Raw genomic sequence first — 27,162 nt, 5'->3', positions numbered from 1 at the left:
AACTGGTGCAAAGCAGAGAGTAACAGAACAACTGGTGCAAAGCAGAGAGTAACAGAACAACTGGTGCAAAGCAGAGAGTAACAGAACAACTGGTGCAAAGCAGAGAGTAACAGAACAACTGGTGCAAAGTAGAGAGTAACAGAACAACTGGTGCAAAGCAGAGAGTAACAGAACAACTGGTGCAAAGCAGAGAGTAACAGAACAACTGGTGCAAAGTAGAGAGTAACAGAACAACTGGTGCAAAGCAGAGAGTAACAGAACAACTGGTGCAAAGCAGAGAGTAACAGAACAACTGGTGCAAAGCTTAGAGTAACAGAACAACTGGTGCAAAGCTTAGAGTAACAGAACAACTGGTGCAAAGCTTAGAGTAACAGAACAACTGGTGCAAAGTAGAGAGTAACAGAACAACTGGTGCAAAGCTTAGAGTAACAGAACAACTGGTGCAAAGCTTAGAGTAACAGAACAACTGGTGCAAAGCAGAGAGTAACAGAACAACTGGTGCAAAGCAGAGAGTAACAGAACAACTGGTGCAAAGCAGAGAGTAACAGAACAACTGGTGCAAAGCAGAGAGTAACAGAACAACTGGTGCAAAGCTTAGAGTAACAGAACAACTGGTGCAAAGTAGAGAGTAACAGAACAACTGGTGCAAAGTAGAGAGTAACAGAACAACTGGTGCAAAGTAGAGAGTAACAGAACAAACTGGTGCAAAGCTTAGAGTAACAGAACAACTGGTGCAAAGTAGAGAGTAACAGAACAACTGGTGCAAAGCAGAGAGTAACAGAACAACTGGTGCAAAGCAGAGAGTAACAGAACAACTGGTGCAAAGCTTAGAGTAAACAGAACAACTGTTGCAAAGCAGAGAGTAACAGAACAACTGTTGCAAAGCAGAGAGTAACAGAACAACTGGTGCAAAGCAGAGAGTAACAGAACAACTGGTGCAAAGCTTAGAGTAACAGAACAACTGGTGCAAAGCAGAGAGTAACAGAACAACTGGTGCAAAGCAGAGAGTAACAGAACAACTGGTGCAAAGCTTAGAGTAACAGAACAACTGGTGCAAAGCAGAGAGTAACAGAACAACTGGTGCAAAGCAGAGAGTAACAGAACAACTGGTGCAAAGCTAGAGTAACAGAACAACTGGTGCAAAGCAGAGAGTAACAGAACAACTGGTGCAAAGTAGAGAGTAACAGAACAACTGGTGCAAAGCTTAGAGTAACAGAACAACTGGTGCAAAGCTTAGAGTAACAGAACAACTGGTGCAAAGCTTAGAGTAACAGAACAACTGCTGCAAAGCTTAGAGTAACAGAACAACTGGTGCAAAGCAGAGAGTAACAGAACAACTGGTGCAAAGCAGAGAGTAACAGAACAACTGGTGCAAAGCAGAGAGTAACAGAACAACTGGTGCAAAGCAGAGAGTAACAGAACAACTGGTGCAAAGCAGAGAGTAACAGAACAACTGGTGCAAAGCAGAGAGTAACAGAACAACTGGTGCAAAGCAGAGAGTAACAGAACAACTGGTGCAAAGCTAGAGAGTAACAGAACAACTGGTGCAAAGCATAGAGTAAAAGAACAACTGGTGCAAAGCAGAGAGTAACAGAACAACTGGTGCAAAGCTTAGAGTAACAGAACAACTGGTGCAAAGCTTAGAGTAACAGAACAACTGGTGCAAAGCAGAGAGTAACAGAACAACTGGTGCAAAGCAGAGAGTAACAGAACAACTGGTGCAAAGCAGAGAGTAACAGAACAACTGGTGCAAAGCTAGAGTAACAGAACAACTGTGCAAAGCAGAGAGTAACAGAACAACTGGTGCAAAGCAGTAGAGTAACAGAACAACTGGTGCAAAGCAGAGAGTAACAGAACAACTGGTGCAAAGCTTAGAGTAACAGAACAACTGGTGCAAAGCAGAGAGTAACAGAACAACTGGTGCAAAGCTTAGAGTAACAGAACAACTGGTGCAAAGCAGAGAGTAACAGAACAACTGGTGCAAAGCAGAGAGTAACAGAACAACTGGTGCAAAGCAGAGAGTAACAGAACAACTGGTGCAAAGCAGAGAGTAACAGAACAACTGGTGCAAAGCTTAGAGTAACAGAACAACTGGTGCAAAGCAGAGAGTAACAGAACAACTGGTGCAAAGCAGAGAGTAACAGAACAACTGGTGCAAAGCAGAGAGTAACAGAACAACTGGTGCAAAGCTTAGAGTAACAGAACAACTGGTGCAAAGCTTAGAGTAACAGAACAACTGGTGCAAAGCAGAGAGTAACAGAACAACTGGTGCAAAGCTTAGAGTAACAGAACAACTGGTGCAAAGCAGAGAGTAACAGAACAACTGGTGCAAAGCAGAGAGTAACAGAACAACTGGTGCAAAGCTTAGAGTAACAGAACAACTGGTGCAAAGCAGAGAGTAACAGAACAACTGGTGCAAAGCTTAGAGTAACAGAACAACTGGTGCAAAGCAGAGAGTAACAGAACAACTGGTGCAAAGCAGAGAGTAACAGAACAACTGGTGCAAAGCAGAGAGTAACAGAACTGGTGCAAAGCTTAGAGTAACAGAACAACTGGTGCAAAGCAGAGAGTAACAGAACAACTGGTGCAAAGCTTAGAGTAACAGAACAACTGGTGCAAAGCAGAGAGTAACAGAACAACTGGTGCAAAGCAGAGAGTAACAGAACAACTGGTGCAAAGCAGAGAGTAACAGAACAACTGGTGCAAAGCAGAGAGTAACAGAACAACTGGTGCAAAGCAGAGAGTAACAGAACAACTGGTGCAAAGCAGAGAGTAACAGAACAACTGGTGCAAAGCAGAGAGTAACAGAACAACTGGTGCAAAGCAGAGAGTAACAGAACAACTGGTGCAAAGCAGAGAGTAACAGAACAACTGGTGCAAAGCTTAGAGTAACAGAACAACTGGTGCAAAGCAGAGAGTAACAGAACAACTGGTGCAAAGCAGAGAGTAACAGAACAACTGGTGCAAAGCTTAGAGTAACAGAACAACTGGTGCAAAGCAGAGAGTAACAGAACAACTGGTGCAAAGCAGAGAGTAACAGAACAACTGGTGCAAAGCAGAGAGTAACAGAACAACTGGTGCAAAGCTTAGAGTAACAGAACAACTGGTGCAAAGCAGAGAGTAACAGAACAACTGGTGCAAAGCAGAGAGTAACAGAACAACTGGTGCAAAGCAGAGAGTAACAGAACAACTGGTGCAAAGCAGAGAGTAACAGAACAACTGGTGCAAAGCAGAGAGTAACAGAACAACTGGTGCAAAGCAGAGAGTAACAGAACAACTGGTGCAAAGCAGAGAGTAACAGAACAACTGGTGCAAAGCAGAGAGTAACAGAACAACTGGTGCAAAGCAGAGAGTAACAGAACAACTGGTGCAAAGCAGAGAGTAACAGAACAACTGGTGCAAAGCTTAGAGTAACAGAGCAACTGGTGCAAAGCAGAGAGTAACAGAACAACTGGTGCAAAGCAGAGAGTAACAGAACAACTGGTGCAAAGCTTAGAGTAACAGAACAACTGGTGCAAAGCAGAGAGTAACAGAACAACTGGTGCAAAGCAGAGAGTAACAGAACAACTGGTGCAAAGCAGAGAGTAACAGAACAACTGGTGCAAAGCAGAGAGTAACAGAACAACTGGTGCAAAGCAGAGAGTAACAGAACAACTGGTGCAAAGCTTAGAGTAACAGAACAACTGGTGCAAAGCAGAGAGTAACAGAACAACTGGTGCAAAGCTTAGAGTAACAGAACAACTGGTGCAAAGCTTAGAGTAACAGAACAACTGGTGCAAAGCTTAGAGTAACAGAACAACTGGTGCAAAGCAGAGAGTAACAGAACAACTGGTGCAAAGCAGAGAGTAACAGAACAACTGGTGCAAAGCTTAGAGTAACAGAACAACTGGTGCAAAGCTTAGAGTAACAGAACAACTGGTGCAAAGCTTAGAGTAACAGAACAACTGGTGCAAAGCTTAGAGTAACAGAACAACTGGTGCAAAGCTTAGAGTAACAGAACAACTGGTGCAAAGCAGAGAGTAACAGAACAACTGGTGCAAAGCAGAGAGTAACAGAACAACTGGTGCAAAGCAGAGAGTAACAGAACAACTGGTGCAAAGCAGAGAGTAACAGAACAACTGGTGCAAAGCTTAGAGTAACAGAACAACTGGTGCAAAGCTTAGAGTAACAGAACAACTGGTGCAAAGCAGAGAGTAACAGAACAACTGGTGCAAAGCAGAGAGTAACAGAACAACTGGTGCAAAGTAGAGAGAGTGAAAAGAAACAGAATACAGAAGACTGGAAGAGGTCTCTGCTTTCTGCTTCCAAACCCTGCATGTCAAAGAACGAGGAAGAATGCAGTGGAGACAGCAAGGAGATTCCATGGCCATCTCTAGGTCTCAGTTTGTCCTATACTGGGACGATTGGCATATTCACAGACCTAGTGGCCAACTCTACCATTACTCATGACTTTCAGTGGGTCCTGACCAATAGGGGCTACAGGAAGAGGGTTCCTGCCCCTCCCCCTCCGACCCATGGAAAGTTGGACATTGTGTGATGGGCCAAGTTTGATTTTTCAAAGTGTAGCGCAGCCGATATCTGTGCTCTGTTCTGCTGACGTGTGTTATGACGACGTCACAACAGAAGGCAGGTTGGGCTCTGCTGATGTCAAAGTGAGAGATAGAGGGTTGTTGTGCTGATGTCACAGAACTCTTTCACTGTGATGACACAAGAAGAGAACACGTGTCCAGGTTATTGTCGTGTTCAAAACAACTGGGAACTAGGAACTCTGACTTCCGACTTCAGTGCCTTCAAGACAACTGGGAAATGGGAAAAATAGTTTGAAATGGTCATCCAACTCTAAAACTCTGGCATCTTTCTAGAACTCCGACTTTCCGTGCTGAAGATCACAGACATTATGATTTGACACAGCTCCTCCCACAGGATCATGATGTAATAGTCGGATGATGTAACAGTGGCACAACAAACAGGGGCAGGAGGAGCAAAACTGGATCTCAAATGGCATTCTATCCTCCACATATTAGTATAATACCTTTTGACCAGTGCACTATATGGGGAATAGGGTGTGATTTGAGACTTGCCAAGAGCCTGCCGTGCCCTCTCCTACGTGATCTTCAGAGTGCTGCCCTCTCCTACGTGATCTTCAGAGTGCTGCCCTCTCCTACGTGATCTTCAGAGTGCTGCCCTCTCCTACGTGATCTTCAGAGTGCTGCCCTCTCCTACGTGATCTTCAGAGTGCTGCCCTCTCCTACGTGATCTTCAGAGTGCTGCCCTCTCCTACGTGATCTTCAGAGTGCTGCCCTCTCCTACGTGATCTTCAGAGTGCTGCCCTCTCCTACGTGATCTTCAGAGTGCTGCCCTCTCCTACGTGATCTTCAGAGTGCTGCCCTCTCCTACGTGATCTTCAGAGTGCTGCCCTCTCCTACGTGATCTTCAGAGTGCTGCCCTCTCCTACGTGATCTTCAGAGTGCTGCCCTCTCCTACGTGATCTTCAGAGTGCTGCCCTCTCCTACGTGATCTTCAGAGTGCTGCCCTCTCCTACGTGATCTTCAGAGTGCTGCCCTCTCCTACGTGATCTTCAGAGTGCTGCCCTCTCCTACGTGAGCTTCAGAGTGCTGCCCTCTCCTACGTGAGCTTCAGAGTGCTGCCCTCTCCTACGTGAGCTTCAGAGTGCTGCCCTCTCCTACGTGATCTTCAGAGTGCTGCCCTCTCCTACGTGATCTTCAGAGTGCTGCCCTCTCCTACGTGAGCTTCAGAGTGCTGCCCTCTCCTACGTGAGCTTCAGAGTGCTGCCCTCTCCTACGTGAGCTTCAGAGTGCTGCCCTCTCCTACGTGATCTTCAGAGTGCTGCCCTCTCCTACGTGATCTTCAGAGTGCTGCCCTCTCCTACGTGAGCTTCAGAGTGCTGCCCTCTCCTACGTGATCTTCAGAGTGCTGCCCTCTCCTACGTGATCTTCAGAGTGCTGCCCTCTCCTACGTGATCTTCAGAGTGCTGCCCTCTCCTACGTGATCTTCAGAGTGCTGCCCTCTCCTACGTGATCTTCAGAGTGCTGCCCTCTCCTACGTGAGCTTCAGAGTGCTGCCCTCTCCTACGTGAGCTTCAGAGTGCTGCCCTCTCCTACGTGAGCTTCAGAGTGCTGCCCTCTCCTACGTGAGCTTCAGAGTGCTGCCCTCTCCTACGTGAGCTTCAGAGTGCTGCCCTCTCCTACGTGAGCTTCAGAGTGCTGCCCTCTCCTACGTGATCTTCAGAGTGCTGCCCTCTCCTACGTGATCTTCAGAGTGCTGCCCTCGCCTACGTGATCTTCAGAGTGCTGCCCTCTCCTACGTGATCTTCAGAGTGCTGCCCTCTCCTACGTGATCTTCAGAGTGCTGCCCTCTCCTACGTGATCTTCAGAGTGCTGCCCTCTCCTACGTGATCTTCAGAGTGCTGCCCTCTCCTACGTGATCTTCAGAGTGCTGCCCTCTCCTATGTGATCTTCAGAGTGCTGCCCTCTCCTACGTGATCTTCAGAGTGCTGCCCTCTCCTACGTGATCTTCAGAGTGCTGCCCTCTCCTACGTGATCTTCAGAGTGCTGCCCTCTCCTACGTGATCTTCAGAGTGCTGCCCTCTCCTACGTGATCTTCAGAGTGCTGCCCTCTCCTACGTGATCTTCAGAGTGCTGCCCTCTCCTACGTGATCTTCAGAGTGCTGCCCTCTCCTACGTGATCTTCAGAGTGCTGCCCTCTCCTACGTGATCTTCAGAGTGCTGCCCTCTCCTACGTGATCTTCAGAGTGCTGCCCTCTCCTACGTGATCTTCAGAGTGCTGCCCTCTCCTACGTGATCTTCAGAGTGCTGCCCTCTCCTATGTGATCTTCAGAGTGCTGCCCTCTCCTATGTGATCTTCAGAGTGCTGCCCTCTCCTATGTGATCTTCAGAGTGCTGCCCTCTCCTATGTGATCTTCAGAGTGCTGCCCTCTCCTATGTGATCTTCAGAGTGCTGCCCTCTCCTATGTGATCTTCAGAGTGCTGCCCTCTCCTATGTGATCTTCAGAGTGCTGCCCTCTCCTACGTGATCTTCAGAGTGCTGCCCTCTCCTACGTGATCTTCAGAGTGCTGCCCTCTCCTACGTGATCTTCAGAGTGCTGCCCTCTCCTACGTGATCTTCAGAGTGCTGCCCTCTCCTACGTGATCTTCAGAGTGCTGCCCTCTCCTACGTGATCTTCAGAGTGCTGCCCTCTCCTATGTGATCTTCAGAGTGCTGCCCTCTCCTACGTGATCTTCAGAGTGCTGCCCTCTCCTACGTGATCTTCAGAGTGCTGCCCTCTCCTACGTGATCTTCAGAGTGCTGCCCTCTCCTACGTGATCTTCAGAGTGCTGCCCTCTCCTACGTGATCTTCAGAGTGCTGCCCTCTCCTATGTGATCTTCAGAGTGCTGCCCTCTCCTACGTGATCTTCAGAGTGCTGCCCTCTCCTATGTGATCTTCAGAGTGCTGCCCTCTCCTACGTGATCTTCAGAGTGCTGCCCTCTCCTATGTGATCTTCAGAGTGCTGCCCTCTCCTACGTGATCTTCAGAGTGCTGCCCTCTCCTATGTGATCTTCAGAGTGCTGCCCTCTCCTACGTGATCTTCAGAGTGCTGCCCTCTCCTACGTGATCTTCAGAGTGCTGCCCTCTCCTATGTGATCTTCAGAGTGCTGCCCTCTCCTACGTGATCTTCAGAGTGCTGCCCTCTCCTACGTGATCTTCAGAGTGCTGCCCTCTCCTACGTGATCTTCAGAGTGCTGCCCTCTCCTACGTGATCTTCAGAGTGCTGCCCTCTCCTACGTGATCTTCAGAGTGCTGCCCTCTCCTACGTGATCTTCAGAGTGCTGCCCTCTCCTATGTGATCTTCAGAGTGCTGCCCTCTCCTACGTGATCTTCAGAGTGCTGCCCTCTCCTACGTGATCTTCAGAGTGCTGCCCTCTCCTATGTGATCTTCAGAGTGCTGCCCTCTCCTATGTGATCTTCAGAGTGCTGCCCTCTCCTATGTGATCTTCAGAGTGCTGCCCTCTCCTATGTGATCTTCAGAGTGCTGCCCTCTCCTACGTGATCTTCAGAGTGCTGCCCTCTCCTATGTGATCTTCAGAGTGCTGCCCTCTCCTATGTGATCTTCAGAGTGCTGCCCTCTCCTATGTGATCTTCAGAGTGCTGCCCTCTCCTACGTGATCTTCAGAGTGCTGCCCTCTCCTACGTGATCTTCAGAGTGCTGCCCTCTCCTATGTGATCTTCAGAGTGCTGCCCTCTCCTACGTGATCTTCAGAGTGCTGCCCTCTCCTATGTGATCTTCAGAGTGCTGCCCTCTCCTACGTGATCTTCAGAGTGCTGCCCTCTCCTATGTGATCTTCAGAGTGCTGCCCTCTCCTATGTGATCTTCAGAGTGCTGCCCTCTCCTATGTGATCTTCAGAGTGCTGCCCTCTCCTACGTGATCTTCAGAGTGCTGCCCTCTCCTACGTGATCTTCAGAGTGCTGCCCTCTCCTATGTGATCTTCAGAGTGCTGCCCTCTCCTACGTGATCTTCAGAGTGCTGCCCTCTCCTATGTGATCTTCAGAGTGCTGCCCTCTCCTACGTGATCTTCAGAGTGCTGCCCTCTCCTATGTGATCTTCAGAGTGCTGCCCTCTCCTATGTGATCTTCAGAGTGCTGCCCTCTCCTACGTGATCTTCAGAGTGCTGCCCTCTCCTATGTGATCTTCAGAGTGCTGCCCTCTCCTATGTGATCTTCAGAGTGCTGCCCTCTCCTATGTGATCTTCAGAGTGCTGCCCTCTCCTACGTGATCTTCAGAGTGCTGCCCTCTCCTATGTGATCTTCAGAGTGCTGCCCTCTCCTACGTGATCTTCAGAGTGCTGCCCTCTCCTATGTGATCTTCAGAGTGCTGCCCTCTCCTACGTGATCTTCAGAGTGCTGCCCTCTCCTACGTGATCTTCAGAGTGCTGCCCTCTCCTATGTGATCTTCAGAGTGCTGCCCTCTCCTATGTGATCTTCAGAGTGCTGCCCTCTCCTACGTGATCTTCAGAGTGCTGCCGTAGGTCTGCTGTACCACCACCTGCACGTTGTCCAGGATGAAGTCAAAGGCCATGCTCCATACAGACTCCACAGACTGCTGCATCAACCTGCCATGACATAAGACATGCCTTAGGCCTAACACACTTGAATATCTAATAAACTAAACACACATGAGAAAAAGAGAAAAACACTAATTGAAATGGAATCTCAACAACAGGGGTAGAATGATCCTCTATCCCCAAACAGGTCCTATTTGACCATGGCCGTGTGGTCCCTCACTGAGACAGAGGTGAAGAGGGGAGAGTTAGACCACGAATGGACCGTACCTCTTCATGTACTTGATGATCAGGTCAAGTTTCTCTAGGTCTTTGTCGTTGATCAGATCAGTGCAGTACTTGACTACCTGCAGAATGTCCTCCTCCATGGGGTCTAAGGGGGGAAAAGTACTTAGAAAAACGCAAAACTACATCTCTAACACAGTCAAAAACACAACTACAGTTGTGGCAAAAAGTTGAGAATGACACAAATATTAATTTCCACAAAGTTTGCTGCTTCAGTGTCTTTACATATTTCTGTCAGATGTTACTATGGAATACTGAAGTATAATTACAAGCATTTCATAAGTGTCAAAGGCTTTTATTGACAATTACATGAAGTTGATGCAGAGTCAATATTTGCATTGTTGACCCTTCTTTTTCAAGACCTCTGCAATCCGCCCTGGCATGCTGTCAATTAACTTCTGGGCCACATCCTGACTGATGGCAGCCCATTCTTGCATAATCAATGCTTGGAGTTTGTCAGAATTTGTGGGTTTTTGTTTGTCCACCCGCCTCTTGAGGATTGACCCCAAGTTCTCAATGGGATTAAAGGTCTGGGGAGTTTCCTGGCCATGGACCCAAAATATTGATGTTTTGTTCCCCGAGCCACTTAGTTATCACTTTTGCCTTATGGCAAGGTGCTCTATCATGCTGGAAAATACATTGTTCGTCACCAAACTGTTCCTGGATGGTTGGGAGAAGTTGTTCTCGGAGGATGTGTTGGTACCATTCTTTATTCATGGCTGTGTTCTTAGGCAAAATTGTGAGTGAGCCCACTCCCTTGGCTGAGAAGCAACCCCACACATGAATGGTCTCAGGATGCTTTACTGTTGGCATGACACAGGACTGATGGTAGCGCTCACCTTGTCTTCTCCGGACAAGCTTTTTTCCGGATGCCCCAAACAATCGGAAAAGTGATTCATCAGAGAAAATGACTTTACCCCATTTCCCAGCAGTCCAATCCCTGTACCTTTTGCAGAATATCAGTCTGTCCCTGATGTTTTTCCTGGAGAGAAGTGGCTTCTTCACTGCCCTTCTTGACACCAGGCCATCCTCCAAAAGTCTTTGCCTCACAGTGCGTGGAGATGCACTCACACCTGCCTGCTGCCATTCCTGAGCAAGCTCTGTACTGGTGGTGCCCCAATCTCGCAGCTGAATCAACTTTAGGAGACGGTCCTGGCGCTTGCTGGACTTGGGCGCCCTGAAGCCTTCTTCACAACAGTTGAATCGCTCTCCTTGAAGTTCTTGATGATCTGATCTTACTGGCAGCAATATCCTTGCCTGTGAAGCCCTTTTTGTGCAAAGCAATGATGACGGCACGTGTTTCCTTGCAGGTAACCATGGTTGACAGAGGAAGAACAATGATTCCAAGCACCTTTTGAAGCTTCCAGTCTGTTATTCGAACTCAATCAGCATGACAGAGTGATCTCCAGCCGTGTTCCCGTCAACACTCACACCTGTGTTAACGAGAGAATCACTGATCACATGTCAGCTGGTATTTTGTGGCAGGGCTGAAATGCAGTGGAAATGTTTTTTGGGGGGGATTCAGTTCATTTGCATGGCAAAGAGGGACTTTGCAATTAATTGCAATTCATCTGATCACTCTTCATAACATTCTGGAGTATATGCAAATTGCCATCATACAAACTGAGGCAGCAGACTTTGTGAAAATTAATATTTGTGTCATTCTCAAACCTTTTGGCCACGACTGTACTATGGCAGCAAATGTCCCCCTTTTTCCATAGATGGTAGTAAACGACCCACTCCCCATTCTGTACCTGAGATGGTAGTGACCCATTCTCTGAGTAGTGTTCGGATGTCCATGAAATCACAAGCTCCAGCCAGGGTGGGTTCAGGGCGAGGGGTGAACTTGGACAGAGTCTCTGGGTCGTCCTGCTGTAGGGGGGAGGTGGAAGGTCCATTCTCCAGCTGGATGGGGGTCAGTTCAGGCCAGTTTAATCACTATGCATCATTAATAAAACAGAAAACTTACCTTGGATAAGTGCTTAGGGGCTCACCTTGAGGCCATTGGGTAGGTCCCTGGGTCTGAGCACGTGTGGTAGGTCTTTGGCCGGGGTGTTTCCTGGTGGGCGGGGCCTCTTTAGAGGGGAGGGGCCTTTCTTGGCAGGGCTGTTGGCACTCTTCTTGTAGCAGTGCTTCATCCGACCCACCCCCACATGCTTCAGATGCAACAGGGGCTTCCTCTGGTCTGCTACAGAGAAAGAGAGAGGGGAGGGGTGGAGTGAAAGGTAGAGAAGGAAAGAGAGAGGTAAGGGGGCAACGCAATGGAAGTTTAATTTGATCATTAGTCGGTTCTATGGTTCTTTCCAGTGTATTGCTAAATGGCATATATATTCTATATTATATTATTAGTATACACTGAGTGTACAAAACATTAAGAACACCTGCTCTTTACATGTCAGACTGACTGGGGAATCCAGGTGAATCCAGGTGAACGCTATGATCCCTCATTGATGTCACCTCAATCAGTATAGGTGAAGGGAAAAAGACAGGTTAAAGAAGGATTTTTAAGCCTTGATACAATTGAGACATGGATTGTGTATGTGTACCATTCAGAGGGTGAATGGGCAAGACAGAAGATTTAAGTGTCTTTGAATGGGGTATGGTATTAGGTGCCAGGCGCACCGGTTTGAGTCACGAACTGCAATGCTGCTGGGTTTTTGTTGATGGAATTTATAGGTTTAAATGAATGATTAGAATACTCCACCCTGAAACCATATAATTGTATGAAATTGATTAGAATCATAATTAATTAATGATGGGTGTGGTTTTAGTCAGTAGAATTATATATCTGTGAGTATAGTTTTTAATCAGAATTAGGGTATAACAATATATCTGTACAATATGACTATTATAGTATCTTAAAAACAGACTGTCTGAGCAAGATTCGGTGCCGACTTTGGCGGGGGGCCACTGAGAGTACTTCCCAGGGTCTCCCTATTTTGAGGGAGGACGGGGAGTGATTCTCACGGACTCCCCTAATCTTTGTCGGCTGGGTAGCAGGACAGTGTGTGCTTAGGATACCTAATGTTTGTATGCAAATGTATGTGCGTATGAATTATGTTTGTGTGCAAGAGTATGTGTGTAAGGAGCTAGTATAAAATGAATGGTTTTGTACAACTAACCAGCGCTCTCGTAAATAAACTTTCTGACTATTGTAGCTGGGCCTCAGTCTGATTCATTTCAACCAGTTTCCTACAAATTCTGGGTTTCAGGCTGAATAGTTAATTGAATTGGGTTTATGAACATTGAGAACATAATTCTCGTAACAGTTTTTCACCATCAACAGTTTCCTGTGTGTATCAAGAATGGGTGGTGGACCAAAGGACATCCAGCCAACTTGACACAACTGTGGGAAGCATTGGAGTCAACATTGGCCAGCATCCCTGTGGAACGCTTTGGACACCTTGTAGAGTTCATGCCCCGACGAACTGAGGGGACCATTCTTATTAGGAAGGTGTTCTTAATGTTTGGTAAACTCAGTGTATATTATTGGATAGATATACTGTATTCTGCACTACTTTGGTCTGCAGTCTTACCCATGATCCTCTTGGCCTGGGCGTTCTCTCTGCGGCCGTACGCTGAACGCAGCTCCTCCTGGAGTTCTCTGGGGAGTGCTGCAAACACCTCCGGGTCAACCTACACACACACACACACGACACACACAGACACACACACACAGACACACACAGAGAGACACAATATGTGCGTGTTTATAGGGGGTGTTTGAGTTAATGAGAATGTTTGTGGGTGTGTGTGTGTACCTGGGAGAAGTCAGGCAGTTCCAGTATGATGCCTGTGGAGCCGGTCTGTCCAGACTGGTTGGGGATCTGAAGCACCAGTGCTCCTACAGGAGGGGCAGCGGGGGGAGGAGGAGAGGAGGGTAGAGGGGAAGATGAACAGGAAGAGAGAGGAGAAGAGGGGCCATGGTGAAGGGGGCGTTGGTGTGACCCGTTGTGGGTTCTCTCTGTGTCTCTGTGGGTCCAGGAGTGCTCCACCTGTTCTCTCAACTCTGCAGGCAAGGCCTCCAACACCGACCGGTCCACCTGACATGGACACAGACACACATACATGTTTCCTGGGAAACCTGTGTGTGAGGGTGATTTTACAGCCCAAAAGTCTCCTTTCCAGCTTCTACCTCCAAGCCATAAGACTGCTGAACTATTCATCAAATGGCCACCTGGACTATTTACATTGACCGACCCCCCCCCCCCTGGGATGTGACAAATAAAATGTGATTGGACTTGAAATGATGCTTCAAAAACATAGCCAACCGAATGTTTTTTCAATGAGAGCAATGCACTGTTGAACTAGGGGTGAAGTACCTGTGAGGGAGGGGAGACCTCCATGCTGAGGTTAAGGCGTGTACCAACATGGTTAGGTGTGTGTGTAGAGGGTGGCGGCTCTCCTTTACTTTTCCCTGGGATTGGCTCAGCAGGCGATGTAGGGCGGGGACTGGAGAAGGGGGACAGGACTCTGGCAGAGGAACTATTTTCCTGACTGGTGCATGTGTCAGTAATGGCGGTATTAGGTAGCGAATCTGAAGGGAGAGAGACAGCAGAGGTCGTTCTATGGCTCGATGACTGGCTCCTTGAGGTAACCACTAACAAGAGCTCACACACACACCTACCTGTATGGTTATGTTGGGCAGGGTGGCGCTGGGCCAGCAGCTTGTCTCTGATGGAGCATGTTTTAGGGCCCGAGGGGTCCTTGGGGACGGAGTGGACCCCCTCGAGGAGCTGCACCTGGAGGCCCACCCCCCTCAGGTCCTGCACCTTCAGCCTCATTGTGTGGAACAGCTTGATGACCTCACTGGCTATCAAATGACCACAGTCTGTAAGCTGGGCCAGGGTCACTGACCTGAGAGAGGAGAGAGGAGAAGCGAAAAGAGGAGAGAGAAGAGGAAGACACACTCAATTATGTCCCCTCAGTGTGTTCCAGGAAGTGTCTGAAATCTGTCTTGCCTGCTATTTACTAAAACTACATACTGTGTACTGATTTTACTACAAACTATTTAGAACATACTAATTTTATTTAAAAAACAAACAAACGCAGTGAGCAACAAATAACATCCTTGGCTGATCCATACTGAGAATGAGCAACAAATAACATCCTAGGCTGATCCATACTGAGAATGTGCAACAAATAACATCCTAGGCTGATCCATACTGAGAATGTGCAACAAATAACATCCTAGGCTGATCCATACTGAGAATGAGCAACAAATAACATCCTAGGCTGATCCATACTGAGAATGAGCAACAAATAACATCCTAGGCTGATCCATACTGAGAATGAGCAACAAATAACATCCTAGGCTGATCCATACTGAGAATGAGCAACAAATAACATCCTAGGCTGATCCATACTGAGAATGAGCAACAAATAACATCCTAGGCTGATCCATACTGAGAATGTGCAACAAATAACATCCTAGGCTGATCCATACTGAGAATGAGAAACAAATAACATCCTAGGCTGACCCATACTGAGAATGTGCAACAAATAACATCCTAGGCTGACCCATACTGAGAATGAGCAACAAATAACATCCTAGGCTGATCCATACTGAGAATGTGCAACAAATAACATCCTAGGCTGATCCATACTGAGAATGAGCAACAAATAACATCCTAGGCTGATCCATACTGAGAATGAGCAACAAATAACATCCTAGGCTGATCCATACTGAGAATGAGCAACAAATAACATCCTAGGCTGATCCATACTGAGAATGAGCAACAAATAACATCCTAGGCTGATCCATACTGAGAATGAGCAACAAATAACATCCTAGGCTGATCCATACTGAGAATGAGCAACAAATATCATCCTAGGCTGATCCATACTGAGAATGAGCAACAAATAACATCCTAGGCTGATCCATACTGAGAATGAGCAACAAATATCATCCTAGGCTGATCCATACTGAGAATGAGCAACAAATAACATCCTAGGCTGATCCATACTGAAAATGAGCAACAAATAACATCCTAGGCTGATCCATACTGAGAATGAGCAACAAATATCATCCTAGGCTGATCCATACTGAGAATGAGCAACAAATAACATCCTAGGCTGATCCATACTGAGAATGAGCAACAAATAACATCCTAGGCTGATCCATACTGAGAATGAGCAACAAATAACATCCTAGGCTGATCCATACTGAGAATGAGCAACAAATAACATCCTAGGCTGATCCATACTGAGAATGAGCAACAAATAACATCCTAGGCTGATCCATACTGAGAATGAGCAACAAATAACATCCTAGGCTGATCCATACTGAGAATGAGCAACAAATAACATCCTAGGCTGATCCATACTGAGAATGAGCAACAAATAACATCCTAGGCTGATCCATACTGAGAATGAGCAACAAATAACATCCTAGGCTGATCCATACTGAGAATGTGCAACAAATAACATCCTAGGCTGATCCATACTGAGAATGAGCAACAAATAACATCCTAGGCTGATCCATACTGAGAATGTGCAACAAATAACATCCTAGGCTGATCCATACTGAGAATGCCTCGTAATGTTCAACTGCGTTGATTTAACGCCATTCGTTTATTTATTTATTTATGCGTTTATTTATTTATTCTGATTATCAGCTGTTGTCAAACACACGCGAGGGTGAAAAGACGATGCTCTTCCTCAACAGTGTGCAGCTTCTTCTAGATGAAGAGCTGAAATGAGTATGACATCCTGGCATTTAAAGCATACTTCATTTTACATACTATAAAATGTTATATTTTCGCATTCCCAAAGAGCCTACTATTTATGGGTATTCAGACATGGCCATCGTGTCCATTTGTCTCGCTCACCTAGCCAAATTGTCACAGGTGCCATGACCACTGTAGTTGGATGGCTCCACCGGGGCCCCTGCCTTACAGACCATGACCTTTAGGGTCAGCCTGCGACCCCTAAGCCCTGCCCCCTGTAGACGCTTCTGCACCTCAATGGACAGGTGGGTCAGGAACGACTCCGCCTCGTCCACCTGGTGAGATAGAGAGAATTTAGAGAAAGAGAGAATGGAGAAAGTGATAGAAAAGCCTGTCACTTTGAACAGGCAAAGAAGAATGTCTGTTCTTCAGCAAATATCCCATTCTGAACAATCTGAATATTCTGCCTCCTTGAATAAGCCCCAGTCCTGATCAGTATAAACCAGTTATAACCTGCGTGGACCAGATCAAACAAGCTCTTACCAGTGTAAACCGGATTAAACAGTACCAGTGTAAACCGGATTAAACAGTACCAGTGTAAACCGGATTAAACAGTACCAGTGTAAACCGGATTAAACAGTACCAGTGTAAACCGGATTAAACAGTACCAGTGTAAACCGGATTAAACAGTACCAGTGTAAACCGGATTAAACAGTACCTGTGTGAAGCGGATTAAACAGTACCAGTGTAAACCGGATTAAACAGTACCAGTGTAAACCGGATTAAACAGTACCTGTGTGAAGCGGATGTTGTAGTTCATCTCAGCCGAGACAGACTTCCTCTCTTTCTCACTACGGACGGGCCGGTCGTCCAGACCTCGGCAGAACCTGAAGAGGGTCTGACCAGTGCGAGGGCCAAACTCCTTCTGCAGCCGCTGCAGAGACACCTGCTGCAGGTCCCCGCATGACCTCACACCCAGAGATGCTAGTTTACCACCCATAGAACGGCCCACACCTGAGGGAGAAGAGGGGAGAGAAATAGAGGGATGGGTGGAGAAGGAGAGATGGAGGGTGTAGAGAAGGACAGTTTATATTTTGGAGATGCACAAGAAAGATGATCATCAGTTGCAGAGTAACTGTGTGTGTGGTGTATGTGTGGTGTGTGTGTGTGTGGCCAGCAGGTGGTGCTGTAGTGCCTCACCTGGTAGGCTGGTCACCGTCTGGTCCCTGATGAAGTCATCCACTTCCTCTGACCTCAGGAGGTACTGTCCGTTCGGCTTAGCCTTCCGGGTAGCCATTCTCGCCAACAGGATGTTGGACCCTGGACAGGTCAGAGGTCACAGAGGTTAGACAGGGTGTAATACAGTGGGAGGGAAACTATGATGCCCCTCCGTTTCCAAATGCTTCCTCCCTTGTTGTGCCAACAGAATCACTGGCATAATGCACTTTATCTTTCTTTGGTTTCCTATATGGAGTCAACCCAGACAGTCTTTCCTGAGATATTGTGCGTTACATGTCCATTTCGCTGCGCACAAGTTAAACGTAGTCTTGAATGATGCATGCCAAGATAAAGCAGAGATAAGGGACTGTTGATATTGCAACCACACAACTCAAACGCCGGTTCACCAGTTTGAACAAAATCGCAAACCGCTTTTTTTGTTCAAGCCCTGAAGAACTGTTGTCCGCTAAAGATGTTTGCATTTGCCAATTTATTGGTTGTCCAGTATCCAGACGACCTGTCCCCAGATTCCAATACAGTTAACCTCTTTCCGTAACGTGTTGAGGCCCGGCAATTAAGGAGAATGAGAGGCTCAATTAAAGATGTTACAGAACTGCTACATTTTGAAGCACCACTCCCTCCTGTCCAGTTTCCCTGATACGGCTATGGCAATCAAGCTGTTTTTACCATCCCTGAAACTGTCGCTTCTGAGGAGAAATGATTTTCTAAACAAAAAAATCCTAACTAACTAAAGAAGCATTAGGCTCTCGGTCTGATGCACTTTTGAACAGCCAAGTCAGCTCCACTGTCGCTGCCTTCACCACGGAATTTATTCACCCATATCTCTTTATATTTTCAATCAGTGAAACCTTTTCTTTTTCAAGGCCTGAGGCACATTTCAGTCACATTCCTGAAGACCAAGAAACAAACAAACACAAAAATTAAAAAGGTTCATTAATAACTTTTTGTAGGGTTACTGCCAAAATGATTTATTAAATAAATAAAAATAGACATTGATGACAGGTATATGGGCCCCCAAAGCATTGCAGGGGTCTACAGGGGTGTCCAGTACGCCAGCGTACACAATGTGACTCGGGTGGCAGAGGAAGGCACTACTCACCCATGCCCACTGAGGCGGAGCACCCAGTCCTCTCCCTGACGTCTGCCCGGATGGCACTGGCAAGTTCATCTGGTGTAACACTCAACTCAGCCAGCAGGGCAGAGCTATCCACCAATGCCTCGTCACAGCTCAGGGCCTCGATGTCGTGAGAATAACTAGAGAGAGAGAGAGAGAGAAGAGGGAGAGAAAGAGAGAAAAAAGAGAAAAGTTAAATCAATTTGTTCTCTAATAGATGAGATTGTGACAGGTATATAGAGAGAGAGTGTGAGTATCTGTTCATCCATCCCTCCATCCGTACCTGGCGAGGGTCTCGTACATGGCCAGGGCTACCTTCTTGTAGGCCGCGAAGTCATAAGGGACAGACTGCAGGGAGGGACACAGTTGTTTGGCCTGGCCAAAAAACATACCGTTCCTCACCCCCGCCAGCCTGACAGACAGAAAGAGAGACCACATATTACTATAGGGTAGAGTGTACGTGTGTGTGTGTGTGTACGTATATGTGTTGTACCTGGCCTCATAGCTACAGGAGGCGATCTCAGCCATAGAGAGGGCAGCAGTATCCTGGTCAACACTGTTGCCATGGGAGATGTGACTCTCCGTCTCTGATGATGTCATTTCCTCCAGGTCCCCATCCTTCCTCTCTGACACAGCTGGATAGGAGTATTTTTTCTGGTAGTACTGCAGCTCCAGCTGGTGGTCAACACCAGGCCTCTGGGCCACTCTGCCTGGACCACGGTTACTGGTCACCGCTACAGACTTCCCTGGGGGAGGAGAGGAGGGGGTGCGGTTAGTGGGCACTTGGGACGAGAATAGAAAATATGATAGAGATACTTGAGTGTGTGCGTGTATACCTTTGAGGTCTGGTCTGTGTCTGATCCCCACGGAGACAAAGAAACAGTCCATGTCCACATGCAGGATACAGGACTGAGGTCCAGGAGCAGCTGACAAACCTGGTCAACAGACAGACAGACCAGGAGACAGACAGACCAGGAGACAGACAAGGAGACAGACCGACAGACCAGGAGACAGACCAGGAGACAGACCGACAGACCAGGAGACAGACAGACAGACCAGGAGACAGATAGACAGACCAGGAGACAGACAGACAGACCAGGAGACAGACAGACAGAGCAGGAGACAGAAAGTGTTAATACCCCTTGACTTACTCCACATTTTGTTGTGTTACAGCTTGAATTCAAAATTGATGAAATTGTTTTTTTCCCCCTCACTCTACACAAAATAACCCATGACCAAGTGAAAACATGTTTTTAACATTTTTTGAAAATGAAATAGAGAAATATCTAATTTACTTAAGTATTCACATCCCTTTGCTATGACACTCGAAATTGAGCTCAGGTGCATCCAATTTCCTTTGATCATCCTTGAGATGTCACTATAACTTGATTGGACATGATTTAGAAACACCTGTCTATATAAGGTCCCACAGTTGACAGTACATGTCAGAGCAGAAACTATACCATGAAGTCCAAGGAAGTGTCTGTAGATCTCCGAGATAGAATTGTGATGAGTCATATATCTGGGAAAAGGTTTAAAACAACTTCTAGAGTGTTGAAAGTTTCCAAGAGCACAGTGGTCTCAATCATTGGGAAATTGAAAAAATATTGAACTACCCAGACTCTCCCTAGAGCTGGTCGTTCGACCAAAACTGAGTAACCGGGCAAGAAGTACCTTGGTCAGAGAGGTGACCAAAAACCCAATGATCACTCTGACAGAACTTGGCTGAGATGGGAGAACCTGCCAGAAGGACAAGAGTATCTACAGCACCTCATCAATCTGGGCTTTATGACAGCACGCCTGGAGTGTGCCAAAAGGCACACGACAGCACGCCTGGAGTTTGCCAAAAGGCACACGACAGCACGCCTGGAGTTTGCCAAAAGGCACACGACAGCACGCCTGGAGTTTGCCAAAAGGCACACGACAGCACGCCTGGAGTTTGCCAAAAGGCACACGACAGCACGCCTGGAGTTTGCCAAAAGACACACGACAGCACGCCTGGAGTTTGCCAAAAGGCACACGACAGCACGCCTGGAGTTTGCCAAAAGGCACACGACAGCACGCCTGGAGTTTGCCAAAAGGCACACGACAGCACGCCTGGAGTGTGCCAAAAGGCACACGACAGCACGCCTGGAGTGTGCCAAAAGGCACACGACAGCACGCCTGGAGTGTGCCAAAAGACACACGACAGCACGCCTGGAGTTTGCCAAAAGGCACACGACAGCACGCCTGGAGTTTGCCAAAAGACACACGACAGCACGCCTGGAGTTTGCCAAAAGACACACGACAGCACGCCTGGAGTTTGCCAAAAGGCACACGACAGCACGCCTGGAGTTTGCCAAAAGGCACACGACAGCACGCCTGGAGTTTGCCAAAAGGCACACGACAGCACGCCTGGAGTTTGCCAAAAGGCACACGACAGCACGCCTGGAGTTTGCCAAAAGGCACACGACAGCACGCCTGGAGTTTGCCAAAAGACACACGACAGCACGCCTGGAGTTTGCCAAAAGGCACACGACAGCACGCCTGGAGTTTGCCAAAAGGCACACGACAGCACGCCTGGAGTTTGCCAAAAGGCACACGACAGCACGCCTGGAGTTTGCCAAAAGGCACACGACAGCACGCCTGGAGTTTGCCAAAAGGCACACGACAGCACGCCTGGAGTTTGCCAAAAGGCACACGACAGCACGCCTGGAGTTTGCCAAAAGGCACACGACAGCACGCCTGGAGTTTGCCAAAAGGCACATGAAAGACTCTGAGATCATAATGCAAAAGATTCTGTGGTCTGATGAGACACAAATGTAACCCTTTGGCTGAATGCAAAGCGCTATGTCTGGAAAACATCAGGCACAGCTCATCTGTCTGGTGGAATTATTTTCAGCAGCAGGGACTGGGAGGCTGGCAAGGACAGAGGGAACAACGAATGGAGCCAAATACAGGCAAATCCTTAATGAGAACCTGCTTCAGAGTGCAAACGACCTTAGAATGGGGCGAAGATTTACGTTCCAAAGGTACAATGACCCCAAGCATAGAGACAAAGCAACAGTGGAATGGTTTCAGAAAAAGAATGTGAAAGTCCTTGAATGGCCCAGCCAAAGCCCAGACTTGAATTCCATTGAATATTTGTGTGAAGACTTGAAGATTGCTGTTCACCAGCTACCCATCTACTGCAATTTAACAGCTTAAGAAAATATGCAAGGAAGAATGGGAGAAAATCCCCAAATCAAGATGTGCAAAGCTGATACTAACATACCCAAGATGCCTCAAAGCTGATAGACATACCCAAGATGACTCAAAGCTGATACAGACATACCCAAGATGACTCAAAGCTGATACAGACATACCCAAGATGACTCAAAGCTGATACAGACATACCCAAGATGACTCAAAGCTGATACAGACATACCCAAGATGACTCAAAGCTGATACAGACATACCCAAGATGACTCAAAGCTGATACAGACATACCCAAGATGACTCAAAGCTGATACAGACATACCCAAGATGACTCAAAGCTGTAATCGCTGCCAAAGGTGCTTGTACAAAGTATTGACTCAGGGGTGTGAATACGTATGTACATTTGATATTTCAGTATTTCATTTTCAATACATTTGCAAAATGTTCTAAAAACATGTTTTCACTGTCATTATGGGGTATCGTCTGTGAGAATTTTATTGTATTTCATCCATTTTGAATTCAGGCTGTAACAACAGAATCTGGAATAAGTCAAGGGGTATGAATACTTTCTGAAGGCCCTGTACACAGCTATTCATGGTCCGCAAAATGCGCCCCACTCAAACAAACCCTGATGACATTAACCACATGCAGAATTGTCCCTATGACATTTAAGAGAGGAGAGCGAGAGGAGTGTGTGTGTGTGTGTGTGTGTGTGTGTGTGTGTGTGTGTGTGTGTGTGTGTGTGTGTGTGTGTGTGTGTGTGTGTGTGTGAGTGAGAGAGTGAGTGAGTGAGATAAGAGAGGAGTGTGTGATCGAGAGAGAAACAGACAGACAGACGGACATGACTGGACTGAGTTATCAGAATTCACATACCATCAGACAGAGACCATCCAATCCATCCCTTCCAAACACCCACACTACAGCTCCTTACCCTCTCTCCTCTGGCGTCTGAGCCGGTCTCTCCCGGGGAAGGTGGCGCCCCCTGTGGCCCTCCTCCTGCTCTGCAGCGTGTTGACATACTCAGAGAACTCACTCCTCCACGTGGAGATGTGGTGTAGACGAGAGTGGCAGTAAAACTCTGCGATGATCCCCCCGGTCTTCACCTTTGCTGATTGTTGGTCGTGGTGCGGAGGAGCGTAGTTTGAGGGAATGGGGTTGGCTGATAGACTGTTGGTTTCCAGGGGGGTGGGGTTAGAAGGAAAGGTGTTGGCTGATAGGCTGTTGGTTTCCAGGGGGGTGGGGTTAGAAGGAAAGGTGTTGGCGGATAGGCTGTTGGTTTCCAGGGGGGTGGGGTTAGAAGGAAAGGTGTTGGCTGATAGGTTGTTAGTTTCCAGGGGGGTGGGGTTAGAAGGAAAGGTGTTGGCTGATAGGCTGTTGGTTTCCAGGGGGGTGGGGTTAGAAGGAAAGGTGTTGGCTGATAGGCTGTTGGTTTCCAGGGGGGTGGGGTTAGAAGGAAAGGTGTTGGCTGATAGGCTGTTGGTTTCCAGGGGGGTGGGGTTAGAAGGAAAGGTGTTGGCTGATAGGCTGTTGGTTTCCAGGGGGGTGGGGTTAGAAGGAAAAACATTGTGATGGCTGCCATTCAGACAGACATGGGAAGGGGAGGGGTTTGGGTTAGCAGGGGGGAGTTGTTTCTTAGGAGGGAAATCTGATTGAGGAGGGAGATCCAGAGGGCGAGATGCCGAGACAGCCATCGCCTCCTGATAGGTGGGCGGAGGGGCCTTGGGTCTCTGTTCATTGGCCGGTTGTGCGTGGTGTTTGTGGTGAGAAACAGGGGGAGGTCTGGGGGTGTCATGTTGGATAGGGGGTTTGGATAAGGGGCTGTCAGGCTGTGGGGGTATGGATTGGAGAGTATGGGGTAACCCCCTGTCTGGAGTGGGTGTGGGTCGTGTGGGGTTTGGGGAGAGGTCCAGAGACTTTATGGCACCATTCACAGGATGGGCGTGACCGTTGGTCAGAGTGGGGTCATTCACCCCTCTGGGAGTTCTGACAGGAAAGGGGTCCTTCACCCCTCTGGGAGTTCTGACAGGACAGGGGTCTTCACCACCCAACTCTTGGACCCTGTTCATTTTGACGCTCCGAGTCTTTTCATAAGAGGTCAGTAATGATCCATTCCTATCGGACAGAGAGAGAAGTGAGAATTAAGAATCACAACATGGAACCAATGTTCTTTCTGTATGTTATTATGCCAGGACAATACACAAACATGCACAAATATACAGTGCCCCCCCACTTAATATTCATTCCATACGTTGTGCAACCTCCCTTTGCCAAGATAACAGTCTTCTCCTATAACGCATAATGAGGTTGTAGAACACATCTTCAGATCGTTCAGATTCCAAGGTCCACGCTTGTGGGCTCTCCTCTTCAGCTCATCACACAGCTGGTTTTCTATGGGGTTTAGGTCAGGGGACTGGGGTGGCCATGGCAAAACCTTGATTCTGTGGTCAGTGAACCATTTTTGTTTTCATTTTGAGGTGTGCTTTGGATTATTGTCCTGCTGGAAGCTCCAACCACAGCCCAGTTTAATCTTCCCAGCAGAGGCAGTCAGGTTTAGATTTAATATCTGTTGATACTTGATAGAGTTCATGATACCACGTATCCTAACAAGTTGTCCAGGGCCTTTGGAAGAAAAACAGCCCCACAACATAAAAGATCCACGGGTTCGTGCCGTGGGGGAGATCTTCGTGGGCTATACTCAGCCTTGTATCAGGGTGGTAAGTTGGTGGTTTGAAGATATCCCTCTAGTGGTGTGGGGGCTGTGCTTTGGCAAAGTGGGTGGGGTTATATCCTGCCTGGTTGGCCCTGTCCAGGGGTATCGTCAGACAGGGGCACAGTTTCTCCCGACCCCTCCTGTCTCAGCTTCCAGTATTTATGCTGCAATAGTTTGTGTCGGAGGGCTAGGGTCAGTCTGTTATATCTGGAGTATTTCTCCTGTCTTATCCAGTGTCCAGTGTGAATTTAAGTATGCTCTCTCTATTTCTCTAACTCTGAATGATCGGCTATGAAAAGCCAACTGACATTTACTCCTGAGGTGCTGACCTTTTGCACCCTCTATAACCACTGATTATTATTTGACCCTGTTGGTCATCTATGAACATCTTGGCCATGTTCTGTTATAATCTCCACCCGGCACAGCCAGAAGAGGACTGGCCACCCCTCAGAGCCTGGTTCCTCTCTAGGTTTCTTCTTAGGTTCCAGCCTTTCTAGGGAGTTTTTCTTAGCCACCGTGCTTCTACATCTGCATTGCTTGCTGTTTGGGGTTTTAGGCTGAGTTTCTGTATAGCGCTTTGTGACATCGGCTGATGTAAAAAGGGCTTTATAAATACATTTCCTTGATTGATTGATCCACCACCATACTTCACAGTGGGGATGAGGTACTTTTCTGCACGGCTATCTTTCTGTCTACACCAAACCCACCTCTGGTGTTTGTTTCCAAAAAGCTCTATTTTGGTCTCATTTGACCATAGAAACCGGTCCCATTGAAAGTTCCAGTAACGTTTGGCAAACTGTAGGCGCTTGAGTTTGCTGTTTGATGACAGCAAATGCTTTTTTATGGCAACCCTCCCAAACAACTTGTGGCGTCTGATTGTAGTTTGAGACTTTCTGACCCCAAGACCCAACTAACATCTGCAATTCTCCAGCTGTGATCCTTGGAGATTTTTTGGGCCACTCAAACCATCTTCCTCACTGGGGTCAATATAGACACACGTCCTCTTCCAGGCTTATTGTTAACATCTCCAGTTGCTTTAAACTTCTTAGTTATTGCCTTGATAGTGGAAATGGGCATTTTCAACCATTAAGCCATTTTCTTATAGCCATTTCCTGATTTGTGCAGCTCAATAACCTGATGTCGCACATCATTACTGTATTCTAAGGTCTTTCCCATAGTGATGGATGACTATGGGAACTTGGCCTGTGTGTCACCTCATATTTATACCCCAGTGAAACAGGAAGTCATGGCTTACCACTTAAGTGTTCCTAATCACTCAGGTGAACTTAAAACCGTAAAATATGAATGGGAATAGAATTCAGTTAGATTTTACTCATAAGAATTTCTAGGGGTGCCAATAATTGTGGCACACATGTTTCGTAGAAAAATATTTATTTCACATTAATTTTACTTCAATTAAAGGTTCGATTTTTGTGAATATTTTGAATTAAAGACCAAGAAGATAAACAGCAAATAAAAAAAAATTCACAGCCCGTTATGCTCATATTTACCAAGGTTGCCAATATTAGTGGAGGGCATTGTACAAATATCAAAATACACCTAAAACACACTCACAGTCTGAAGTCCAGCTCCCGGTAGCTGTGCTGGAGGTGACTGGAGATGCAGAGGACGGAAGGAGGTTGTGCCTGTCCAGGTTTAGAGTGCTCATGGCTGGGGTTTGCAGGGACGGGACCAGGGGTCTGTGGGTGGGTGTAGGCTGAAGGAGGAGGCTGGATGCAGTCTAACTTGGGTTGCCCGTGGCTGGGTGGGTGGTGGGTGATGTGCCCTGGGTCAGAGTAAAGGTGGTTGGAGGAAAAGGGTTCGAGGAGGCTGGGTCCTAGAGTGAGGTGCCTGGACTGAGAGCCGAGTTGGCTGGGCTGGGGTTCGAGTTGGCTGGGCTGGGGGCCGAGGTGGCTGGGCTGGGGTCCGAGGTGGCTGGGCTGGGGTCCGAGGTGGCTGGGGAGAGAGTGACTGGGCTGGGGGTTGAGGTGGCTGGGGAGAGAGTGGCTGGGCTGGGGGCCGAGGTGGCTGGGGAGAGAGTGGCTGGGCTGGGGGCCGGGGAGAGAGTGGCTGGGTTGGGGGCCACAGTGGCTGGGGAGAGAGTGGCTGGGCTGGGGCCTACGGTGGCTGGGGAGAGAGTGGCTGGGCTGGGGGCCGAGGTGGCTGGGGAGAGAGTGGCTGGGCTGGGGACCGAGGTGGCTGGGGAGAGAGTGGCTGGGCTGGGGGCCGAGGTGGCTGGGGAGAGAGTGGCTGGGCTGGGGCCTACGGTGGCTGGGGAGAGAGTGGCTGGGCTGGGGGCCGAGGTGGCTGGGGAGAGAGTGGCTGGGCTGGGGACCGAGGTGGCTGGGGAGAGAGTGGCTGGGCTGGGGGCCGAGGTGGCTGGGGAGAGAGTGGCTGGGCTGGGGGCCGAGGTGGCTGGGGAGAGAGTGGCTGGGCTGGGGGCCGAGGTGGCTGGGGAGAGAGTGGCTGGGCTGGGGGCCGGGGAGAGAGTGGCTGGGTTGGGGGCCACAGTGGCTGGGGAGAGAGTGGCTGGGCTGGGGCCTACGGTGGCTGGGGAGAGAGTGGCTGGGCTGGGGGCCGAGGTGGCTGGGGAGAGAGTGGCTGGGCTGGGGACCGAGGTGGCTGGGGAGAGAGTGGCTGGGCTGGGGGCCGAGGTGGCTGGGGAGAGAGTGGCTGGGCTGGGGCCTACGGTGGCTGGGGAGAGAGTGGCTGGGCTGGGGGCCGAGGTGGCTGGGGAGAGAGTGGCTGGGCTGGGGACCGAGGTGGCTGGGGAGAGAGTGGCTGGGCTGGGGGCCGAGGTGGCTGGGGAGAGAGTGGCTGGGCTGGGGGCCGAGGTGGCTGGGGAGAGAGTGGCTGGGCTGGGGGCCGAGGTGGCTGGGGAGAGAGTGGC

At 48.3% G+C, this 27,162-nt stretch overlaps 1 protein-coding gene across 1 annotated transcript; it reads right to left on the bottom strand.

Moving 5' to 3' along the window:
• Positions 1–8,998: 8,998 nt before the first annotated feature.
• Positions 8,999–26,064, bottom strand: LOC120058491 (DNA repair protein REV1-like). The gene is made up of 17 exons (XM_039007195.1): positions 25,848–26,064; positions 22,494–23,674; positions 19,222–19,320; positions 18,879–19,131; positions 18,669–18,797; positions 18,371–18,525; positions 17,233–17,352; positions 16,826–17,046; positions 16,195–16,367; positions 13,992–14,221; positions 13,687–13,901; positions 13,126–13,407; positions 12,901–13,000; positions 11,359–11,552; positions 11,119–11,269; positions 9,350–9,452; positions 8,999–9,130 (listed from the first exon to the last, which is right to left on the bottom strand). The coding sequence occupies exons 2-17, from the start codon at positions 23,626–23,628 to the stop codon at positions 9,019–9,021; spliced, it is 3,672 nt and encodes a 1,223-aa protein (XP_038863123.1). The 5' UTR covers positions 23,629–23,674; positions 25,848–26,064; the 3' UTR covers positions 8,999–9,018.
• Positions 26,065–27,162: the final 1,098 nt, after the last annotated feature.

This window comes from Salvelinus namaycush, chromosome 13 (genome assembly GCF_016432855.1).
Source record: "Salvelinus namaycush isolate Seneca chromosome 13, SaNama_1.0, whole genome shotgun sequence".
In the NCBI taxonomy this organism is placed as follows: domain Eukaryota; kingdom Metazoa; phylum Chordata; class Actinopteri; order Salmoniformes; family Salmonidae; genus Salvelinus; species Salvelinus namaycush.
This window is presented reverse-complemented; position numbering and strand designations above follow the sequence as displayed.